Consider the following 21,602-nt stretch of genomic DNA (forward strand, 5'->3'; position numbering starts at 1 on the left):
GCCCGCCGCCGAGCGGGCCGTACCATTCCCGCCGTCTAGGGGGAGCCGCCGCTGTCTCTTCAGGGCCGACCCTGCCGCCGCCCGGCCTCCTTCCTCCCTCCGCGCAGCATCTGCGGTAGACTTGGTATCGCAGCTCCGCGGCGTTCTCAGCGGGAGCCCGTGGGGCTGGATCACCCCGTAAAACACGGTGTCTCTCCCTCCCTCTCCCCCCCCGTGGAGCGGCGCGGTGGTGCGTCCCGAGGCGGGGCGCGGGGCGGAAGCGGCGCCGTGGCGCGGGCGGCAACATGGCGGCGCCGGGTGAGGCGGGGAGAGCGCGGGGCGGCGGGGAAGGGCGGGGGAAGGGAGGAAGCGGCGGGGCCCGGGGTGACTCGGTTGTCTCTCCGCAGGCCTGAGGCTGCGCCGGGCGGTGGCCCTCGGCCTCCTCTTCCTTCTCGCCGGTGCCCAGGCCCTGACGCCCAGCCACCGCCTCACCGCCCGCGACCTGGCCCGGCTGAGGGCGGCGCTGGAGCGGCCCTTCGCCGACCTGCAGGCCGCCTTCTACTCCATCGTGGGCCTGGACAGCCTGGGGGTGCGGGTGGCGGATGAGAAGGTGAGCGGTGGAGGGGTGGCCGCTGCTGCTCCCCCGGCCCTCGCCCCGTCGGTGCCGGCTCTCCCGCGCTCCCGGGGCCGCTTGGCTCGGGATAAGGGCGCTGTGCTGAGGGCCCGCAGGTGCAGACAGCAGTAATACATGAGGCGTGAGTTTATTTAGCGAGCTGTGCTTTGACAGGACCGTGAGGGAGACGCAAAGCCTGTGTGCGTTGTGTTCTTGGCAACTGTCAGTGCCAATCGTGGTTAATTACTGACAATCTTTCAGGCGGGCTACTTGAATCTATTATCTCTTTGTCCAGGCAGATAGTGCCCTGGGCTTTCTCACACTGACTCCCTCTACATGGTGGTTTCATGGCCTGTTCCTCCCCAGCCTGGTGTATTATTACTGTAACTACCACTTTGTTTCACTGTTCTGTTAGAAAGGTCCCTGCCTGCAGCATGTTGGTTTCATGGTCCTGTTAAATAGAGCTGCCCTTATTCAGTTTAGTTCCAACACCAAATTCAGCCAGGTCACTTGATCTTGCTATTCCTGTGTAGAAAATGTGTTCCCTTGTGTGTACACTAGAGACAAAGCCTCGTGGTGTCAGCGTGGTGCTTGCTGGTTGCTGTCTGGTTAAATGGGATCATAAGGATTCATCTGTCTAGATGCCAGTTAATAATAAACTGGCTGCAGATTAACGAGCAGCCTCATTGCTTGCCTTCATACTGTAGCTGCTACCCTGGCTTTTCTTCTTGTGTGCTTTGAAATTACATATTCTTAATTGATTAATGATTGTGTGTGATGTAGAGCTGGGAAGGAAGCTTGCCCACAGAACTTCTGCTCATCTTGTCTCTGCCCTGGGAGATTTTCTCTACTAAATATTCCCATGATACTTTTCTTTTGATAGGTTTTATAGTTGTACTAAATTCAAATTTGAATTCTGGTTGCAGTGGAGTTGTGAAAAATCCCTCTTCTCTTTCAGCAGGATCCACCTTGTTTCTGTGCAGCACTTGACAGAGTAGGATGGGGGGGGGGGGAGGTTCTAGGCTCTGCTGCATCACAAATATTACTGGGGGTTTTGTTTGCCTTTTTTCAGTGTAAGAATTCATAGCAGTGTACATGAAATTGTCAAGAGTATCATTTAAATCTCTTCTCAGTGCCTTCAGTCAAGACTGTTGGTGTAAGTTACCTTCATTTTCTTCACAGGCTGCCTGCAAGTTCATCAAGTCTCACGTGGACTCCAGCAGTGTTGATTCCCTCTTCTATGCTGCACAGTCCATCCGGGTCCTGGCTGGCTGTGAGGTGAGTTTGGAGCTCTGAGCTCTGCAAGCAGATGTTAGCAAGGAAATACTTCTTTGGATCTTTTTCTTGGGTTTGTTTTATGGTTAGCTTTTGCTTTCTTTGAGTTAGTTGTACTCAGTTGTGTCTTGGGTAAATAAATGAAGTGTCTGGGAATGCTCTGTACAAGGCACAGTGTGAAGATATGAAGAAAGTACTTGGTCTAGAGTTAATTCTGAGGGAGTGTTTCTTGATTAAACATTGGTGGCTAAGAAAAAAGGGACCAGCACCTTCTAATAAAATTCACAGCAGCTGTGTCAGTTACAAACTCCTTTGGGTTTGGCTGTAAACCCCATGTTGAAATAGTGGCACAAATGCAGCCCACCTGTGCTGAGGGGCTTGTGGGTGATCCAAGCCCCATTTGTCATCAGTACCACCAGCTGCTGCACAGTGATGTGAGGCCAGATGAAAAGCAGCAGTGAGTTACCAGGATAAATCTGAATCCTGGATTATCCTGACTAATTCTGAAGCCCCCAATATAAGAAGGATATGGAGCTCCTGGAGTGAGTCCAGAGGAGGACACAGAGATGATCCAAGAGCTGGAGCAGCTCTGCTCTGGAGCCAGGCTGGGAGAGTTGGGGTGTTCAGCCTGGAGAAGAGAAGGCTCCAGGGAGACCTTAGAGCACCTTCCAGTGCCTGAAGGGGCTCCAGGAAAGCTGGGGAGGGACTTTTTACAAGAGCATGGAGTGAGAGAACAAGGGGGAATAGATGAAAACTGGAAGAGGGGAGATTCAGGTTAGACATTAGCAAGAAATTCTTTAGTGTGAGGGTGGTGAGACCCTGGCCCAGGTTGCCCAGGGAAGCTGTGGCTGCCCCATCCCTGGCAGTGTTGAAGGGCAGGTTGGATGGGGCTTGGAGCAGCCTGGGCTGGTGGGAGGTGTCCCTGCCCATGCAGGGGGTTGGAACTAGGTGATCTGTAAGGTTCCTTCCAACCCAAATTATTCTATGATTCTAATTGATAGTTGACAGCAAAACTTACCATTAATTAAGCTAAAAGGTAATGAATTATAAAGGCTTTTTTTCCCCAAAAGGTTGTAGTAGTTCTCCAGTCTAGTGTGTCACACCAGGAAGAAATCAGTGGTGACTAAAGGCCTTGTCTTCTCAAGTGTGAATCAAATGTGTTCCCTCTGTCCTTCCTCAGGTTACCATTTCAAACGAGACCAGGGAGCTGCTGCTTGCAGCTGTCAGTGAGGATTCCTCAGTCACCCAGATCTTCCATGCTGTTGGGGCTTTGAGTGCCTTTGGCCTTCCCTTGGCATCTCAGGAGGCACTTTCTGCCCTCACTGCTCGTCTGAGCAAAGAAGAGAGCGTGCTGGCGTAAGTCTTCAGATGGAAGTGATTCCCTGTTGCATGGTTACCCTCTAGGCACTTAGGATTGGGGGTAAAGGGTGTTTTAACACTTCATATTTGTAATACAGGTGTAGTAGAGTAGGTGCTGTTTTTCTTTGATCTCTGTCCAGTTAATTATTGTCCTTCTGGGGGAATGAAAAATATGGTTTTTGGGCTGTTTTCTGGGTGATTTTTACAAATGAGCTTATGTAGTTCCAGAGGAGTGGTCAGTAAAGAAAGCACATCCCAAAGAAGCTTCCTTTTTTTGAAAAAATAAATATAGTCACAACCAATTTTTTTACTTAAAATCCAGCCATGGTTCTTGGTCATTGACAGCTGTGATAGACATGATGCTCTTCCTTAGCCCTGATGTTTGCAGGTTGGGATGCCTGTACTGTGAGGTGGGGAAAAACATGCCAGGAAGCAGAAAGGAATCTTGGCATTTGTCACCAAAGAATTAAGTTGTTTTACTGTGACAGGAGAGAACAGAGATTTCCTTAAAAGCCAGGGAAGAAAAGGAAACTTTAAAACTTGCTTTGATGATGAGAAAAACAAAATAATGTTGCTGGAAGCCTTTGTAGCAAGTCTGGGGATCTGAGCTGTGCAGGGATCAGCATTTTGTTTTTTCTCTGCCTTTGAACCTGTGAGCTTCTTGCAGCTAAAGTGACACCCCCCAATGAATTCTAAGTTTCCACTAAATCATTTCAGATTCATTGCTTCCAGTCAGCTAATGCAGGTACAGCTGCTTTACACTTAATTAGAACAGAAACTGTAGTTGCTTTGATTTGAATGATGTTCGGCTGTTAAGGAAGGAAAATCATACAGTTGTTTGTTCTTGTTTAAGAACCATCCAGGCTCTGGAGACGGCATCTTACTTGTCCCAGCAGGCAGATCTAAGTGGCATTGTTGAGGAGATAGAGGTAGGAACATCCTATGTTCTCTAATTATTCAGGAATTTGTTAGATTTCTGTGGTACTAAAACATGTATTCATGTGAAACACAAAATGCAAAACCAACCTGGCTAACTCCATGCTGTGTTATGTGGGTTGGCTTGGCTCTTCCTTTCAAGCAGATATTTCTTCTGGACTTCTAGCTGTTTCACAGTGGACTGAGACACAGAAAATCATTACTTTTAAGTATAATTAAATCTACTAAAGGTTTCTTTTTCTTCCTGTTTCTGAATGACTATTAGAAAATACTTCAGTGATCCCATACAGCTACTCTTGATTACAAGCCTAATGACTTACTTCACTGGATCTACTAGAAGACATTTACATTTTAATAACTCTTTCTGTCAGGATCTTGTTGCTCGCCTGGATGACCTGGGTGGAGTTTACCTGCAGTTTGAAGAAGGGATTGAGGCAACTGCCCTGTTTGTTGCTGCTGCCTACAAGCTGTCAGACCACGTGGGTGCAGAGCCAGCCATGAAGGAGGTCTGTAGCTGCCCTTCCCTCCCTTGCACACTGCAGCTCAAAAAAAGCTCTGCCTCGTCCCTGTCGTGCACTGCAGGAGGCCAGTAGAACTGGGGAGAGTTTCTGCTGGAAAAAATAATGAGCACCCTCACTGAAAAGGGACATCTCAGAGGGAAAGCTAAGTAAAAGAATGTAGGAGGAAATTCCACCTTCAACATCACAGGCTGGATTATGTTTGGTTTTTTACTTTTTCAAATGTACAGAAGCCAGTTGCAAGTGAGGTCTAGTTTTTAATCTGTTTAGTGAGACAAGTTGTTGAAAAAAACCACCGTGTTTAGGAGTTTGTTCTGGTATTTGGCACTTGTCCAGCATGTTCCAAGTGTTTTCAAATGTTACTTACCTGTGAGGAAATGCAGGCACCCTAGCTTGGGGTGCCCAAACATTAATAACATATAATTAATAACAGTTGTTGGGGAGACAACATTAATAGCATACACCTACAGGAGTCTAGATGGAAAAACTTGCCTAAAATGAAAGGCTGTTGGAAATTCCTTTTGAGCTTAAGCTAGAAATCATTACTACAAAGTGTCCATTTAGTTTTGCTTTTTTTCCCCACAACAAGTTAGCTGAGGGAGATGTAATTCTGATGGAGAATGGCAGCTCCCTGAAGCACAAGCCAAAGTAGCAGGGCTGAGACAGGAGCCAGTGAAAGACATCTGAGTTTATTCCTGGCTCTCTTCCATGCTGCTGCCAGACTAATGCAAAGTCATTTTCATGTCATTTTCAAGGTGGTGGTTCTGCTACACACAATTCAAACTGTCAGTGTCCAAGTGATGTGTTTTTTTTTAAAAAAAAAAAGACTAATTAAAGAAAACGGGGTAATGTTGTTTCAGAATTGTGCTGTCAGAAAGTGCTATTGTTGGGGCTTAAAGCTTTGTGAAGCTCTTGTGAATGGTGAGAGTGCCTCCAGAATGCCACAGAGCTCTCTTTACAAATTAACATCTAATACTTGAAAAAAGTAGCTCCCCAATTTTTTTCCTCCATAATTTAAGTGAGTATCAGTGGTGAAGTTCTGGAGTTGTGCCATGCCCTCCATATAAATTAAGAACACTGCAGGATTTGCACTGTTGGGGAGCATTGTAGGATCTGTCTGGGTGCTTTCTCTAGTTTAATGTCATGTACATTATACAAGTAGGAGGGTGAACATTTGAGATGCAGGGGATTTAATTTAAAAGTGCTATTTGTCTGTAGGTTACTAGGTTGTGTACCTGTTGCTTTAATTGGCGTTGTCTTTGATTATTTTCATTTCTGATTCCAGTTTAGCCCACAGTCCTGTGTCTGTATCAAAGTCCAGTTAACCAAGCCCTGTGTTTTCCAAGCTAGGAGGGAGCAATGGAGGAATCTGAGTTAGATGGCACAGTCTGTGGAGATAGATACACTAACCCTGCAATGTCAGAATGCAAAACCAGCTGGGAGGTGCTGTCCCCCTCCTACTTGGGAGAGAACAGATGAGCTTTGGCACATCCCAGGGCTGGCTCTCTGCTCCTGGTGGTACTGCTTTAAAGCTAATCCTCTTAGCTGGAGGACACCGCTGAGCTGAAGGGGATAAGCCTGCATGGGTCTAGACTGGCTCCTTCCAGAGCCATTAGGATGCCTTGCATCACCTCTCCATGGCCTTCCCAGCTTGGCAGGTAGCCAGGACATCTTGCCTAGTCCTTCCCACCACATGGTCAGACAACTTCATGGCTCCTGGAGCCACCTTGTCTTTCTGCAGCTGCACCGGGTCTGGATGATGGAGCTAATGGCATCCTCCCTTCTGAAGCAGGGGAAGGGGTAGATCCAAATTCTGGTTTTGCAAGTTTTCAGCACAATGACAGCAGTTGTGGTTGGAGAATAAGAATGCTAACGTGACATTCAAAAGGTGGCAAATTGTGAGTTCCCTCATAACTTGAGTTACTTTTAAAGCAAACGGGAAATGGAACGGTCTTTGTGCATGATGTGTTTGTTAATAACATATTAGTGAGACGGCCTGCAGTGTGGTGGTAAGCTGCTGGTGCTTAGATGCCATTTGCTTTTTCTCTCTCAGGACCAAATTATCCAGCTGATGAATGCAATTTTTAGCAAGAAGAACTTTGAGACACTCTCCGAGGCCTTCAGCGTCGCTTGTGCTGCCGGCTCTTTATCCCGGAACCGCTACCACTTGCCTGTCATTGTTGTCCCTGATGGGCCTGCAGCTGTTTCTCACCACCAGCCTGTGCTCAGGGTGAGTCCTCAGCCCCAAATCTCATCTCTTGATTCAGTCTTTAGTATTGCAGGTCTGGGCTGACTGAATGTGTTAAGGTGGTGTCTTTCATGTTTAGCTCTGAGACTCAGGTTCCGGTAGATCTGGGGTTTTAGTGCCTTTATGAAGGGATTCTTGGGAACCTCTGCTTACCCAGGGGTACAAGGCACTGTGTGGAAGTCAGCTCTGCTGATTATACACTTGAGCTTCCCTGGTTATGTTAGAGTTAGGTGAATCTGGGATGCTGGGCAGGGGAGAATTCTAGATGTATCATGCAGTGGAATAGTGAGTCACCTGTGCTCTTGCATTCCCTCTGGGACAATGGGTTTCATGGAAATGCTTGTTTTTCTCTTGTAGCTGCAAGTTACTGATGTTATGTCCCAGCCCCTGACTCAAGCTTCTGTAACACTGGACTATGCCAAGTCTGCATCTAGCAAAGCCACCATCCTTCAGCAGACAGCCTTTGCTCTCTCTGGGTAAGGATGTAATCTTATTTCTACAGTTTGCCAGGCAAACATGGTATTTAAACAGCATCAGACTTGTTTTCTGTGTGTGTTCTTCCACCAGAGATGTTTTTATGGTGGAAAACCCAAAATGCTGTAGTTGTGCTTTGTTGGAAATGGGTGACTGAGCAAGTTTGGGAGTGATGGTGAAATTATGTTGCTTTTTCTTTGAGAGGGGGGAATTGCAACATTAGTTTTGTGCTGCATTCATCTGCTTTCCTGCTTAATCTGGTTGACTGCACGCAGAGTTGTGGTCAATGGTTCAGTGTCCCAGTGGAGGCAAGTGATGAGTGATGTTCCTCAGGGGTCAGTATTGGGACCAGTGCTATTCAACATCTTTGGAGACATGGACAGTGGGGTTCAGTGTATCTTCAGCAAGTTTGCTGATGATACCAAGCTGTGTGGGGTAGTTGACACCCTAGAGGGAAGGGATCCATCCAGAGGGACTTGGACAGGCTGGAGAGAGAGGTGGGCCAATGCCAACCTCGTGAAGTTCAGCAAGGCCAAGTGCAAGGTCCTGCACCTGTGCTGGCACAAGGGGTAATGGTTTTAAACTGAGAGGAGATTTGGGTTAGACATCAGGAAGAAACAGGCTGCCAGGTAGGTTGTAGATGCCTCCTCCCTGGAGGTGTTCAAGGCCTGGTTGGATGAGACTTGTGCAGCCTGGTCTGGTGGGAGGTGTCCCTGCTCGTAGCAGGGAGGTTGGAACGTGATGATCTTTGAGGTTCCTTTCCAGCCTTAACCATTCTATGCTGCTATATTTAGAGACTTGGTAGCAACAAGTTCCCAGTTTTTAGGCAGCTGTTGGTGTCCTAGAGGGTACTTAGCACCCTGCTTTTTTGTTTCAGAGATGTTTTTGAGCTGAACTTCATGAATGCGAAACCTGCGAGTGGATATTATGATTTCTCCATCAGTGTTGATGGAGATAAACGATTTATTGCTAACAAAGTAGAGGTGGGTATGCTTTTTGGTGGCATTTTTATTCACTGGAACAGTTATTTGTTTATACCCTTTAAGGATTTTGCCAGCTTTCTGGCATATTTAGCACGTTTTCCTGTAATGCATTGGATTTTGACCTGGGATTATGACCAGTAACGAGATTAATACCTGATCAAAAGAGATTTGTGTGAATTTCAAAGCTGACTTTTCTCTTAGATGCTGATTCTACAGCATCTGACCAAAGGCTAACAGTGGGAGTGTTCATATAGCAGCCCAAAGCAGCTACGTAAAAAATAATGCTGTTTGTTAGTTCTTCAGAGCATTCAGGTTGAGTCTGTAAATCTCAAGGCTTGGCTGGCAGTTGTTTAGTGGTTGATGTGTGGGAGCTGAGCATTTGTTGTTACCTTTTTGTGTAAGCTCTAGAGCCCCAGGAAGGAGCCAAGGGGGTCTTTTGGCATTTCCTAACTGTATGACTCTCTTGTATTGGAGAAACAGTGACCAAAGCAAAGGAAGTCATCCATTTCATGCATGCATACCCTCTTTTTGGTGACAAAAAGCTGCTATACCACACCTATCTGAAAAGAATTTTAGATAAATGCTTGGGAGTCTTACTTCCCTCAAGTTTGTACAGTGAGAAGAACATGACTTCTGTGACTATTCATCTAGTCACCTCACTGTCAGCAGCTGAAAATGCTCTTCTCCAGTGATGTCTGTTCCCAGGGTTAGTTCTTGCCCTCAACCACCTACTTAAGGGAAAGATTAACTTTTCCAGTCTCCCAGCACAGTCAGCTTGGAGAGGAGGAAGACACTTCTTTACAACTGCTGGCCAAACTTTCCTGTGGATCAAATGGATGTTGTCATTGCAGCAGTAATGGCACATAGGAGTGTCAAAAGGGGATTGATTGGTCCTGCTTAAGCTGGCTGCTGGCACACAGAGGTCCTGGCAGGAATGCATTAATGCTGCTGCCTTTGTGTGAACTGCTTCTAATAAGACACATTGTTATGGGGGAGGACTGCTGGGGGAACTGCCTTTTTTTTTTTCCTTACTGTTATTAGCATTAATTGTCCTTAATGCACCATCGTTTTGACAGTAATGAGCTAAACCAGTGGGTTATTACTCCAGGCAGAGACTGCATTTCCTGGCATTAAAATATTTGAGAGATGTTTGTGTACTGGTCAGTTGGAAGGGGCTGTGTGCAGCAGCTCTGAGTTGCCTTCACTTCTTTAAAAATGAGTCTTTCATTAGTCCCGTTTGCTCCCACCTCAGAACAAACTAAAGCTTTAGCAGAGGTAGTCTGAACAGTCTACATGTTAACTGATCCATTTTCAGGGGTAACCTCCATCTTAAATTACACTTCTTGTTGTAAAGGAGCTGCCAAGATCATTGTTTGAAGTCTCACCTGAATACTTTGGTTTATGTTTTTACATATTTTTTCCCACTAGTTCCCTGTGAATTGTTTTTTAAGGTTAGGGTGTGGGGCTGGCTCACATGAGCAAACTTGTAATAACAACAAATTGGAGTATATGATGAAAAATGTCTTGGCAATGGAACCTTAATTCTCCAAGGGAGCATTTGTAAGCTGTGGGAACAAATATGCTAATTAAAAATTACAGACTGCAGTTACTGGTTAGGTTTAGGAGAAGGACTGAAACCAGTGAAACCCACCAGTGTTCACTGCTGAGATGGTCTGTGGTTTGGAACTGGGAGAGGGCAGGATGTTCTCTGCTCAGAGTTTTTGCTGCACTTAGCACAAAGGAGGGTGAGAAATGGTGGTGTTGGTTGCCCTGCATGAAATGGTCAGTGCTGTTTCTCTGAAGAAAGGCTGGCTGAAGAAAGTGCAGGTAAGAAAAATCAGCAGAAACTTGTTAAGACTGTAGGAGCCAAAAAAGGCATAGTTGGTTGCTGTCTGGAGACCTCTCATCTCAAATTGCTCTATCCAGCAAGCAGATGTACAGGTGCATGTGCAGTTTGTGCATGATGTAATCTTTAAGAGCTGGTTTCTGCTGGTTTAAAAGGAAAAGTAGTTTATCTGGATAGTTGGACTGTTTTTAATGAAACAGTTCTCCAAAGGGCAGCTAACTCTAGCATGACTGAGAAGCTGGTGTTTTCAGAGCTGGCTGCTTGTGCAGGGAGGAAGGGATTGGGTTAGGGACTGGTGCAGCAGCTCTGCTGGAAGGTAAATTAGTGTAGATCCTGTTGTTCAGGTTAGTTTCTGTCTTTGGCTTAGATTAAGACCCTCTTTGGGGAAGGAAACAGAAGAGCTAAAGCTTCTGCAGTGAACTTGACCATAATTAGTATATGTAGAGAGCTCTGAGCAATGTTGTGTTCTCTTGCAGCTGAAAGTGAAAGTTTCCACAGAAGTTGGGATTACTAATGTGGATCTTTCTACTGTGGATAAAGATCAGAGCATTGCACCAAAAACAACCAGGTAAAATGACTCAGTTTGTGTGATCCTTTAAGGGGCAACTCTGGCTCTAGACTACATGTCTTCTGAGCTTTACCCACTTCAGCTAAACCAGAGGAATCTTGTACTGGTAAAACTAGAGTTAAACCCAGGCTGTTTCTCTTAAACCTCTGAGTTCATTGGGAGTATGCTTATTATTTTTATAGGTGGCTTTCCTTAATACTTAAGTAAGTACTAACAGAAGGCAAGCAACCTGAATCTTCTGTTCCTTTGTTGGCACCTCTCCATAGCAAAAGCAGGTTAAAAGAGTTCTGTTCATGTTTCTGGTATTACTTGGCTTTGATAGAGGTGCTCTAAAGCAACAATTATGCTGTATTTGGAAGGTGTGGCTGTACCATTGCTAGGTGTCCTGGAATTTAAAGTAGGGGTTTTTTTAACTTACATCTGTTACAGTGTAATGCATGGAATTTAATTTAGGTTGCACAACCTCTCTGAGGCCCCTCTGTACATGTGTTGAGACAGCCTTCCTGTCCTGAAGTTTTGAGTGTTGTTTTCTTCTTGTCCTTTTTTTCACACCTTTGGTTGTAGCATAGCTTTGGCTACAGGGAATGTGGAGGGGTGTAGTGTTAGCAAAACCTTCTTCTGGTGTTCTTTGAACCTTACAGCAAACAACTGGTTTACTTGAAAATGGGCAAAGTATGTAGCTCACCAAAATCCTGCTAAAAATTCAATTCATTTGTTTTTATTAAATTGATGGGAAGAGAAAGACCTGTTAGTTCACCTGACTTTGATCAAATAGCTCATTGGTGGTAAGCAGGCTGGACAGGCTTGCATTCCTGGTTTTCTTTGAAGGCCAGACCTGCTCTTGGAAGATCAGCTCAGGTCTCTTTTGTTTTCTTCCTCCTAGGGTAGCTTACCCAGCCAAAGCCAAGGGCTCCTTCACTGCTGACAGCCACCAGAATTTTGCTTTATCCTTCCAGCTGATAGATGTGAACAGTGGAGCTGAACTCATCCCTCATCAGGTGAGGACAAATTTTTGTCACTTCTTTGTCACAGGTGTTCCATCTTGAAGCATCTGAGGTGACAATTGCTCTTGAAAAGATTTGATAGGTTTAGAGAAGCCTTATGTTTCTGACACAGGCTGTGAAAGATCACTGATCTTGGTAGGTGGGAGGTGGATTCAGTTCATTTGTTTGGGCTGTATGTTCAGTGAAGCCTCTTCTGGCTCTGGGGATGTGTCATTTTAAATCAGCACAGGTAGTTTCCACTGTAAAAGCACCTCTGATTTTTTTAATGTAGATTGTTTGCAGGTAAAGTTCTTGAAAGTAGATGGTTTTTTAATATTTTTTTCCATACAAAATAGGGAAGAATAGCCCAAAAAAACCCATACATCCCTGTTGTGTGCTGATGTGCTCTCCTTCTTAAGTGACCTTCAGGATATTTCCCTGTACTCCAAGTGGGCTACTGACCAGTCTTGGTACTGTGTTCATGCAGTTACTTGGAGACATTGGACTCTGCTGGTTTGCAGGCATATGGACACCCAAGCTCCCAGTTTATAATCCCAGTGTTGGTTTATGTTGTGCTTTTTGACTGGGGAGTAAATCTCATTTTGCTGGCATTTGTAAATACACTATGAGAGGTTCCAGAAATGTTCCAATCTTTCCTTTCAGACCTTTGTCCGACTTCACAACCAAAAGACTGGCCAGGAAGTTGTGTTTGTTGCAGAACCAGATAGCAAGAATGTATACAAGTTTGAACTGGATACCTCTGAAAGAAAGACTGAGTTTGACTCTGCCTCTGGTACCTACACTCTTTACTTGATAATTGGAGATGCCACTCTGGAAAATCCAATCTTGTGGAATGTGGTATGTACTTGGGAGTGTGGTGATGTCATTTTGAGATTACTCATAGTCTGACAGGAGGGTATGGGACAGGCTTGGAAGAAAAAAGCTCAAATGTCTTTGTTCTTTGTAGTGAAGCAGAATCCTTTTGGCTATTTATGGACTCTGAGGTTGGCTGTTCATTTTAAGTTTTGAAGCAAGACTGAAATGAACATTTATTTCATCATGCAGTGGAACAGAAACTTCAGACATTTATGGGTTTGATTGTTATTTCACAGCAAGCACTTCCAGGTTTAGCTTTTTTGTGCTTGCTGTGCTGGAAGTAAGTCCAGGTCCTAGTGATGGGTGAATGGCATCATTGCCTGTGTTTAGGAGAGACTGCTTCTTAAAAATCTGGTGGCTTTGTCTTAGTTTCCTTTAAAATCATGTCAAGTCACAGATTCATAAATAAGGAAATAAGCAACAGTGATGGAGGAGGTTTTATAAGACTTACAAGATGTTAAGATCAAACTTCATGAAGCTGTACAATTTCATTTCAGGCTGATGTTGTGATCAAATTCCCAGAAGAGGATGCACCATCCACAGTCCAGTCCAAGAACCTCTTTGTTCCCAAACCTGAAATCCAGGTACAGTCAAACACAAAAATTCTGTGTGAAGATGTGGGGCTAGTGCCACAAGTGTTATTTGTTCTCACACTAACTTATTTTTTAAAAAATCACCTCTACTTAAAAAAAGATGAGTACTGTGGAAGTTATGTAGTTAAAGGAAGGCCGGGGTTACTGGAAGAAATTTGTTTCAGTCCTCTGGAGTTTGAATACTTAAGCTGTGTGTTCTACCTGTGTGAGAGCATCTGGTGTCACTGAGAAGACTGAACGATGTGAATTTGAGTAGGTAATAACACAGAAAACTCTCTGGTTCTGAAGGTTTCTCTTGCTTCATTCCAGCCATCTGTGCTGATGACAAGCCAGTAAGTGCATCTCTATGTGCAAGGAGAAGTTAATGGTGCAAGAGATAAAATGTGCAGAGACTGGAATAAGCAATACTTTAAAGACTTAGTCTTTGCCTTAAGAGGAATGCTTATTGTCCAAAGAAACATCTGGGAGCAGCACCAGGCTGCAGCTGGTCCTCTAGGGAGCTGAGAAGCTGCCCTGTTGGAATACTCCTACTTATGAGTTGGGTTTGTTTGTTTGCAGCACCTCTTCAGGGAACCTGAGAAGAGGCCTCCCACTGTGGTATCTAACACTTTCACTGCATTAATTCTCTCCCCACTGCTTTTGCTGCTCATTCTGGTGAGTAAACTGGGCCACAGAAGAAGAAAATCTTTTCCCATACAGACCAAAGTCACTTAAGAGGTCAGAGAGCTAAACTTTTTAATAAGAGGCTTAATTATTATTAAAGACTAGCACAGCAGTGCTGCAGTGGTAGCCAGCACACGTCAGTGCAGAGCACTGGAATGGTCCCTAAAGTGTTTTTTTATTGTTGAGTTTATAGTCAAAACAGAAAATCACTGCTGCCCAGTTGAAGTAGGTGGGGTGAGTTTCTTCAGTGTGTTTCTGCTAGGAATGTTGAATGCCAGTGGGCAGAGGAAGTTGTAACGAACCTGAGAGTTCCACAGGTGAGAAAGCAGTGATTCTGCCTGGCACTTCACATATCCATCACATCAGCTGTGTTACCTAATCCTATCTGATTCCCATTTATGGGCATAATTGGTATTTGTGTGTCTGTAGTTGAAACATCTACTGCTACTCACTGTATCATCAGATCAGCATTTTGAACTTAGCACAATACAAAATCCCATTTAGGCAAGTGAAGTTACTCCTTATTTGGAGGATGAAACTGATCCCTTACTTGCTTGACAGTAATTTCCTATTAGCTATCCTCACTGAAAGCTGGCATTCAGACTGTCCACTGCTCTCTGGAGTTCAGTGTTCATGTTGATGACACTTCAATGAAAATGTCATTGCTCCTGGTTTCCATCCTTCATGCCTTTCTCTTTTGTACTCTAAAAACTGAAATGGTTTTTATGAGCAAACATCTTGCACCTAAATGATTTGCTGTTATGTATCTATAGCTGTTCTTTTGCTGAGTCCAAAACTAGAACCTTTTTTTTTTTTAAATTAAAATTAATTCAACTGGATAAAAATAGCAGTGTTCATTTTTCTGGAAAGTGTAGATTTGGAGCAATACCCTCTCATTTTAAGAAAGATAATTGAGGAACTGTCTTTAAACAGTCAGAAGCAGCAGGAGAGATCTTTACCAAGGGAGTTCAACAGTGTTGTCTTCAGCAAAATTACTGCTCTGTCCTCTTGTAGGAAACAAGTGCCTCTGTAGAGAATCCACTATTCATTGAAGAGCTTAAAGCAAACAAAGGTCCTGAAGTTAGAAACAAAGTCTTGAGCTCATAAGGCTGTTGTAACTTGGGTTTTGTTTCTTTTCCTTCTAGTGGATAAAGATAGGTGCCAACATCTCCAACTTCAGCTTTGCTCCCAGCACCATTGTTTTTCACCTGGGACATGCTGGTGAGTGTCAGAGGCTTTCTGCTTTGTTTGACCTTCTCACCTGGGAGCTACAGATGAGAGCCCTGGTGCTTAATGGGCTTGAGGTCTATTAACTGTAATTACATAATAGCATAACATTTGTTCTCTTGTTTTCATCTGCCTTCCTGCTTTTCCTGATTGTTAATATGGTGATAAACCTGTTTTGGACATCAGCTTATAACAGCAGTCATTATCTGGGCTCCTCTCACACACCATTTATCTGTACTTAATAGAACTTATTTCCAGATGTCACACTTTCTTTATTGCATATTTAGTCTTTGTAAGCAGGGAATTTCTGTAGGGATTGAAACCTGCAGGAATGTCATCTTCATCTTTTCCTTAGAGCTCTTCCTATGAAATCTTATTCTTTGGCTGGGTCTTTTTTCCATCAATTTAATTGTGCCCTTGGCTGCACAGTTATTTACTGTCTTGACAAAATTTCAAAAACAGCAGGTTGGGAGAACCTGGGATCTACTGTACCCCAAATGACAGTGTGTTGATTATTCCAAGCCAGCTTCCTTGGAAGCTTTATAAAACTGTAAGCTCCTCCAGATGTGCAAAGGTTAATATCCTCTATTGAAATCCAAAGTATCCTCCTTCTAACAGCCCTTAATGTCTATAATATGTCCATAATTCTGCCACAAGAAGGTTGGCTGCAAACTGTCAGCATCACATTTTTCTCCAGCACGGACACCCAGACACCTTCTTCCACTGGCAACAACATGGTCTTTAGACCAGGCATTTCAGAGCTTCAGAGATGAGACAGACCCCCAATTCTTAGGTCTGGCAGTACAACACAACAGTTATTCTGAAGATAATGAATGGTTGGTCTTGGAAATGCAGTTTCAGCCATGTATTTTTCCACAGCAATGCTGGGACTCATGTATGTCTACTGGACTCAGCTCAACATGTTCCAGACTCTGAAGTACTTGGCCATTTTGGGTGGTGTCACATTCCTAGCAGGCAACAGGATGCTGGCTCAGAAAGCAGTAAAAAGGTAAGCCAGGGACTGGTGGTTGGTGGAAGCAGCTCTTACAATCAGCAGGGAGGAGATCACTGTGGTGCTCTGATGTGTCAGTAACTGACACAGTAATTCTGCTTTTGGTTCTTGGGCCTGGTGTGTGGGGATGGGCTGCTCTTCTGTCCCACTTCTGTGCCTGTTGTCAGAATGAGAGCCTGAACTCGTTAGGGTGACAAGTGGCTCTCACCAAGGTGCAGCAACTGCTGCTTCAGGGAGAATGGTCCTGGTGGCCACCTTCTGGAATGATCAGGCACATTGAGAAAGCAAAGGGTGGAAGTCTGTGAACTTGGACACGGGGAAACCCACATGTGGTGAGGTGCATTCACTGGGGAATTTGCTACAACAAGCTCTTACATTATTGCTAGATAGTGGAAGCCCAACACTTCTGTAGCTGTGCTGTGGGAAAAGTGTGAGGAGGGGGTGTCTTACTGCTGTGTTCCCCCCTCAAAAAGGGGATTCTAGAGAAGAGGAAAGCTGCTGTTTCCCAGAGGGGTGCTGCAAACAGGCCAAGGGCAGCACACACGAGCAAAACCAGAGAAAATTCTGATAAATGTTATGAGATACAAGATTCAGTTCTGTGCTGGCACTGGACTGAGTCTTCACGCTTGTCTTATGCTACACAGTGTCTGGTGAATGTGCTGTGGCTTAGGCAGCCTGCAGGCAGTTTGCTGACCCAACCTTCCAGAACAGTGCAATAATTAGAGGGCAAACTCTCCCTCTCCTTCACTTCTGCCACACAGGGTTTTCACGTGAGACTTAAGTTTTAGCCCTTTTGTACTAATGTAGAGTTTGGCTTTGTAGATAATCTTACTGACCTGCTTTGCCATCACACCTGTGCTTTTCTGACTTTTCCCTTTTTAAGCCAACAGGAGTTGTTTATCCTTGCATTCCTATTTGCATAGATATCCCTGGGTTCTCACTTTTTTATTACATTGTATTAAAACCAGAGCAAGAGCTGTAAAAAAACCACAAGAATATAATTTTTCAGGGGGTTTGCATTGCTGTGTTGTCTTTAAATCATCTGTACTTGCTTGGCTGTAGCAGGGAGGATAATTATTATAATCAACCCTTTCCATACCATCCTCCCAGCTTTCTCAGCTTTGCTCCCTTGGATGTCCAGCCCTTTCCACTGTGGCATCATAACAGTTCCTACTGGGATTTTGTTGCCAACAGGGCTACGTTATCTCATTTAATAATATTTCCTTTTTAATTTAAAGAGTAATGATAAAGTCATTAGTAATTACAGATTGCCTAGGCTACAGATTTGGGAGAAAAAGAATATAATGAAACTTATTTCCAAGTGTCTTTGCTCAACCAGGGCTTCTGTTAGCACATAAATGCAGGTGGTTGGTTCCTACCTCAAAGCACTGCAGGGGGTGTCTGTGCTTTTTTCCTGCAAATGACACGAAGCTGCAACTACAATGGCAAATTTGAAAGTAAAACTTCTACCTTGGGCTAAAGTTAAACCCTTTGTACGTGACTTTAAAGTTCAAAAAGACATGTTCTTGTTACCAGGCTGCTAGCCTGTCTCAGATGAAGTGCAGTGATAATTAACTGGATTGAGCTTTGAGGCAAAGCTGCTGTTCCACTATGGAGACCTCTGGCAGGCGTGGGAAGGGGACTGTATAAACCATCTTTTTTTTACAGAAGTTACCAGAAGGCCTGGTTTTGCTTTTTGCTTTTCTGTTGCTGAAGCAGGGCTGCTTTCCTCCTTCCTATCTTTTCTGAACCTCTCTTCCTCTCTCCTTTTGGCAGGATTGCTGCAGAGCAGAGCAGTAGGTTGGCAAAGTATAGGACGCTGCGGTAGAAGGGGGTTGTGCTAGTGACCAGCTCTCCTAGAAGTAAGGGCCTTTTTTGGAATTTGCCTTTCCTGGGCATGCTGCCTGTTTTCATTTCATGTCATCACTCACTCCTTGTACAAAAACATACCTGAGCTGAAGCTGCCTCCTTCCAACATCACTTACTGGGCTTTAAAGCAGTCCTTGGCCACAGCTGGGTTTGCATATTAGCAAGTGTGTGTCCTCTGAGACTAAATAAATTGCCTTTGTGTGATTTCCTTAATCATCTGAAGTCTGCAATAATATGTGCACATGTGAATATGCTGTCTTGGGCACCAAGCATCTGTCAGGTAATGAAATAAACCTGGTTTGAGCAGTATTGTAGCTGTAAATAAATGATTAGTAATGTTGGTTGGAGGAAAACATGATGCAAATGGCTGATCTGGGCTGTTCCCATCCTGCTGGTGGTGCTCCCTATCCCCATCTGCAGTTTTCTGGTTATTCAGCTGCCAGGCACTCTGCTGAATTGCATTTCACCTGGGGTGTTGAGAGCTCTGTGTGCAGCAGAAGCCAGGTCAGCACCACCTCATTCAGAACACAATCTAAGCCCCAGGGCTCAGCCTCCTATTAGACTGAACTGGTTGCAGTGGCTCAGCAGCAGCCACCAGCCCCCTCCATTCAGTTCATCTGATAGGTCCCCATTATCAATTACCAGTGCAAAGCCCTTCATTTCCTTTCATTCTGAGCAGGTAAGGTCCCAGTTTGCTACGTTCCCAGTGTGTAAGAGCTTGCCACTCTGCATGCTGCCCAATTGTGAATGTCTCTGTGCTGCTTCATTTCTCATTCAGTGCACTATTTTATTTTGGGGAAGGGAGAAAACCTCTGGGACAAATCCTGTGATGGGACTGCAATCAGAACATGCTGCACTGGTACATATCAAGAGCATCTGCTTTCTCTCATGTTCATGGTGCTTCAGGCACACACACACAGAGTGTGTTGAGCAGAGCTCAGTTTTTGTGGTGCAAAACAAATCCAGAGTGGGTGGCTGTGTCTCAGAACCCACGTGCACTGTGATGGGAGCTCCCATCTACAGATCAGATAGTGTGGAAGATGCTTTCATAAAAATTACCTGTGGAGAATTTGGCATCGTGGCCCATAGAAAAACACCCTGTTACTAACTCTTCTCTCCCTGGAGTGTTTTGAGGTATTTGAGCACAGAACAAGCTGTGACAAGTAACTGGAGAGGAACCAGAGGTGGCTGTCACTTGTTCTTGTGGATGAATCCTGGTTGTTTGCTGGGGCTGTTCTGCTCCCTGGACACTTCTTTTTACCATAGCTTTGGGCCAGTGGTTTTCAGCTTTTTAGTGGCCTGTTACCCCATGCCTCACAGCTGGGTTCTCTACAGCTTGCATGTTTTCTGTTTCTCAGCCTGGTATTTTAACTCCTTCATTCCCTCTGGGCTGTGAGTAATCCTGGAAGATCTTGCAAATCACTTATTATCCACAAGCTAAGTTACATTTTGCTGCCATGTGCAGTCACAAGCATTTTTCCTTATTGCTGGGTTTTCTGATGCCCCAGATAGGTCACTTAAGACTATATTGTTACCAACTCCTAGGGCTGGACTGTCAAGTCCTCAGCCTCCATAGCTGTGCTTGGGTCTGGCATCTCAGAAGGGAAAAGGACCCCAAAAAAGATGGGTCTGCTGTGCCCACATTAGACTACTTCATCTTCTTGGGGATAGGAAAATCTTTGTGTTTACACAGACCAACTGATTCCAAGTGGATGGATTGGCCCTGTTGAAAGAAAGGAGTGGTTAAGGTACATGCAGGCTTTGCTTTCAGCCCTGCTTTTTTTGTTCAGTTCTGTATTTTAAAAGGCTCGTTCATCCTTTTTGCACCAGAAATTAACCTTCATTTTGTCTGACCATTTCCATCCTCCTTGAATTCAGTCCTCCATTCCATTGGAGTACTTGTTTTATCACTGAGATCAGCTTTTCAGAGCTTCCTCTGAGAGAGAATGAGAGGTCTGGGGACACTTCTACTGTGCAAGGAAGTGCTTTGTTGCCTGGAAGAATTAATTTTTTGGGTTTTTCTTTCCAGGACACACTAGTACCAGAAGAATGGAAGAAATGGGAAAAAACAAAGCAATTGCCTTCAGAACAGAAGTGAATAAATAACTGAAAGACCACAAGAAGGAAGGCAGAAGCATTTTTATTTTTTTTTTTTACATTGTCAAAAGGGTGCCAGTTATACCTTTTTTTTTTAAATCTGATTTTCACCGTTGTGTTGATGCTACTTTGAGGGCTTTTCATATGAATCTGGAAGCTCCTTTCTTCCCTGAATCCTTCCCCCTTTTTGTCCCAGGATGTTTGAATTTCCTTTAGTAAAAGAGGAACAGAAATTACAGTTCTGCTTACCCAAGTGCTAAATGATTTGTGAATAAAGAGGAAAGAATTTTGTCCTGGATTTTGTTTTTTGGCTGTCTCAGAGGCTCTGAGTGGAAGTTGGGCTCACAGGAGAATGAGAAGAGCTTTTTCTGGTGGGTAATTTTGTGTGTGAGTCATTGCTGTGTGAAGCTTCCTGTTCTTTCCTGATCTTTCCCAGAGGGGCATGTTTATTGGGAGGGACATCCTGCTCCTCTCTGTCCTTTGGGTGATGCTGTCACTTGCGTTTCTCCACTAATGGCTGTCCTCTCTGACCTCAGGGTGGCCCCATGGACTGTGCTGAGCTGCTGTGGGCCCTCAGGGTCTGGCCCTTGCTGGGAGCCAGCTGCAGGGCTGCCTGTGTCTGTCCCTGGCAGGTTTGGTGTGTCCCTTGAGTGGGTTCACTTCCTTTTCAGCCTCTGGAAGTAACCTTTTCACTCCAAATACAAGCTTGATTGAGGTTATTGTCTGTTCTGCTATGAAACCAATGCCTGGAATCTGCTGGTTGCCACGTTTGAGTACTCTTAACTTCTCTTGGTTACCACCTTCAAGACCACCAGGCAGTCTTGAGGCAGCAGATTTGGGCTTTATTGAAGGACACACTGATAGTAATAACCAAAGGCCAAAATCTCTTCCTGATGAGCAACTTCCACATGGGAAACTTAACAGTTCCCTGCCCTGCATCTGTTTGGTGGCTCGTCCCCTGACAGACCAGTTTCTTTAAAGGCCTTTTGGCAAAGGAACTTAATCAAATGTCTTCTGGAGATCCCAGAAAGATATATTCACCAGTAGTCATGTGGATAAAGGGTGTGGAACTGAGTCCTCTGAAGAACTTCACATATGTGAGACATGACTCCACTTCATAAAAGCCATCTTGCTTCTTTCCCACTGCAGTTGTTCACACTTACCTCACTGTTTCAGTTCTTTGTAATAGTTTCTACCCATTTGTTCCATGTGAAGGTTATCCTGTACACCATGGAGGTTTAATGAACTACTCCTTGGACCTCCTCTGCACTCCTTCAAAACCCTCATCTCTTGCTGCATTTGAGTCCTCTGGGAATAAAGGAATTTTAAGGAAGAAATAGTTAAGCTGCTATTTCTAGTATTTGACTTAGGAATTCCTTTTCAACCTGGTGAGTTATTTTTGAGCCTTGCATTTTATTACTGCTCACTTATCAGCTTTGTGTTATAACTTATTTTTTCACTGATGCTTCCTGCTAGGACAGCT

The 21,602-nt window shown here is 44.6% G+C and overlaps 1 protein-coding gene across 2 annotated transcripts; it reads left to right on the forward strand.

Annotated features, from left to right (window-relative positions):
* The first annotated feature begins 228 nt into the window (after window positions 1–228).
* RPN2 (ribophorin II) lies at window positions 229–20,417 on the forward strand. Of its 2 annotated transcripts, XM_051632978.1 has the most exons (18): window positions 229–297; window positions 387–589; window positions 1,775–1,870; window positions 3,048–3,223; window positions 4,080–4,155; window positions 4,534–4,668; window positions 6,734–6,910; window positions 7,286–7,404; window positions 8,280–8,385; window positions 10,708–10,799; window positions 11,683–11,797; window positions 12,446–12,640; window positions 13,156–13,242; window positions 13,810–13,905; window positions 15,060–15,135; window positions 16,021–16,150; window positions 17,930–18,015; window positions 20,052–20,417. In XM_051632978.1, exons 1-17 carry the CDS (start codon window positions 285–287, stop codon window positions 17,979–17,981), a joined length of 1,944 nt encoding a protein of 647 aa, XP_051488938.1. In that variant the 5' UTR covers window positions 229–284; the 3' UTR covers window positions 17,982–18,015; window positions 20,052–20,417. The 2 variants fall into 2 exon arrangements, with proteins under 2 accessions (XP_051488938.1, XP_051488939.1); XM_051632979.1 differs by lacking the exon at window positions 17,930–18,015.
* Window positions 20,418–21,602: the final 1,185 nt, after the last annotated feature.

This window comes from Apus apus, chromosome 15 (genome assembly GCF_020740795.1).
Source record: "Apus apus isolate bApuApu2 chromosome 15, bApuApu2.pri.cur, whole genome shotgun sequence".
In the NCBI taxonomy this organism is placed as follows: Eukaryota; Metazoa; Chordata; class Aves; order Apodiformes; family Apodidae; genus Apus; species Apus apus.

Excerpts from the sequence above, each read along its gene's own strand:
- RPN2 (XM_051632978.1), top strand. Across the intron at positions 11,798-12,445 it reads CTGAACTCATCCCTCATCAG|ACCTTTGTCCGACTTCACAA; the intron begins GTGAGGACAAAT and ends CTTTCCTTTCAG. Across the intron at positions 16,151-17,929 it reads GCTCAGAAAGCAGTAAAAAG|GATTGCTGCAGAGCAGAGCA; the intron begins GTAAGCCAGGGA and ends TCCTTTTGGCAG.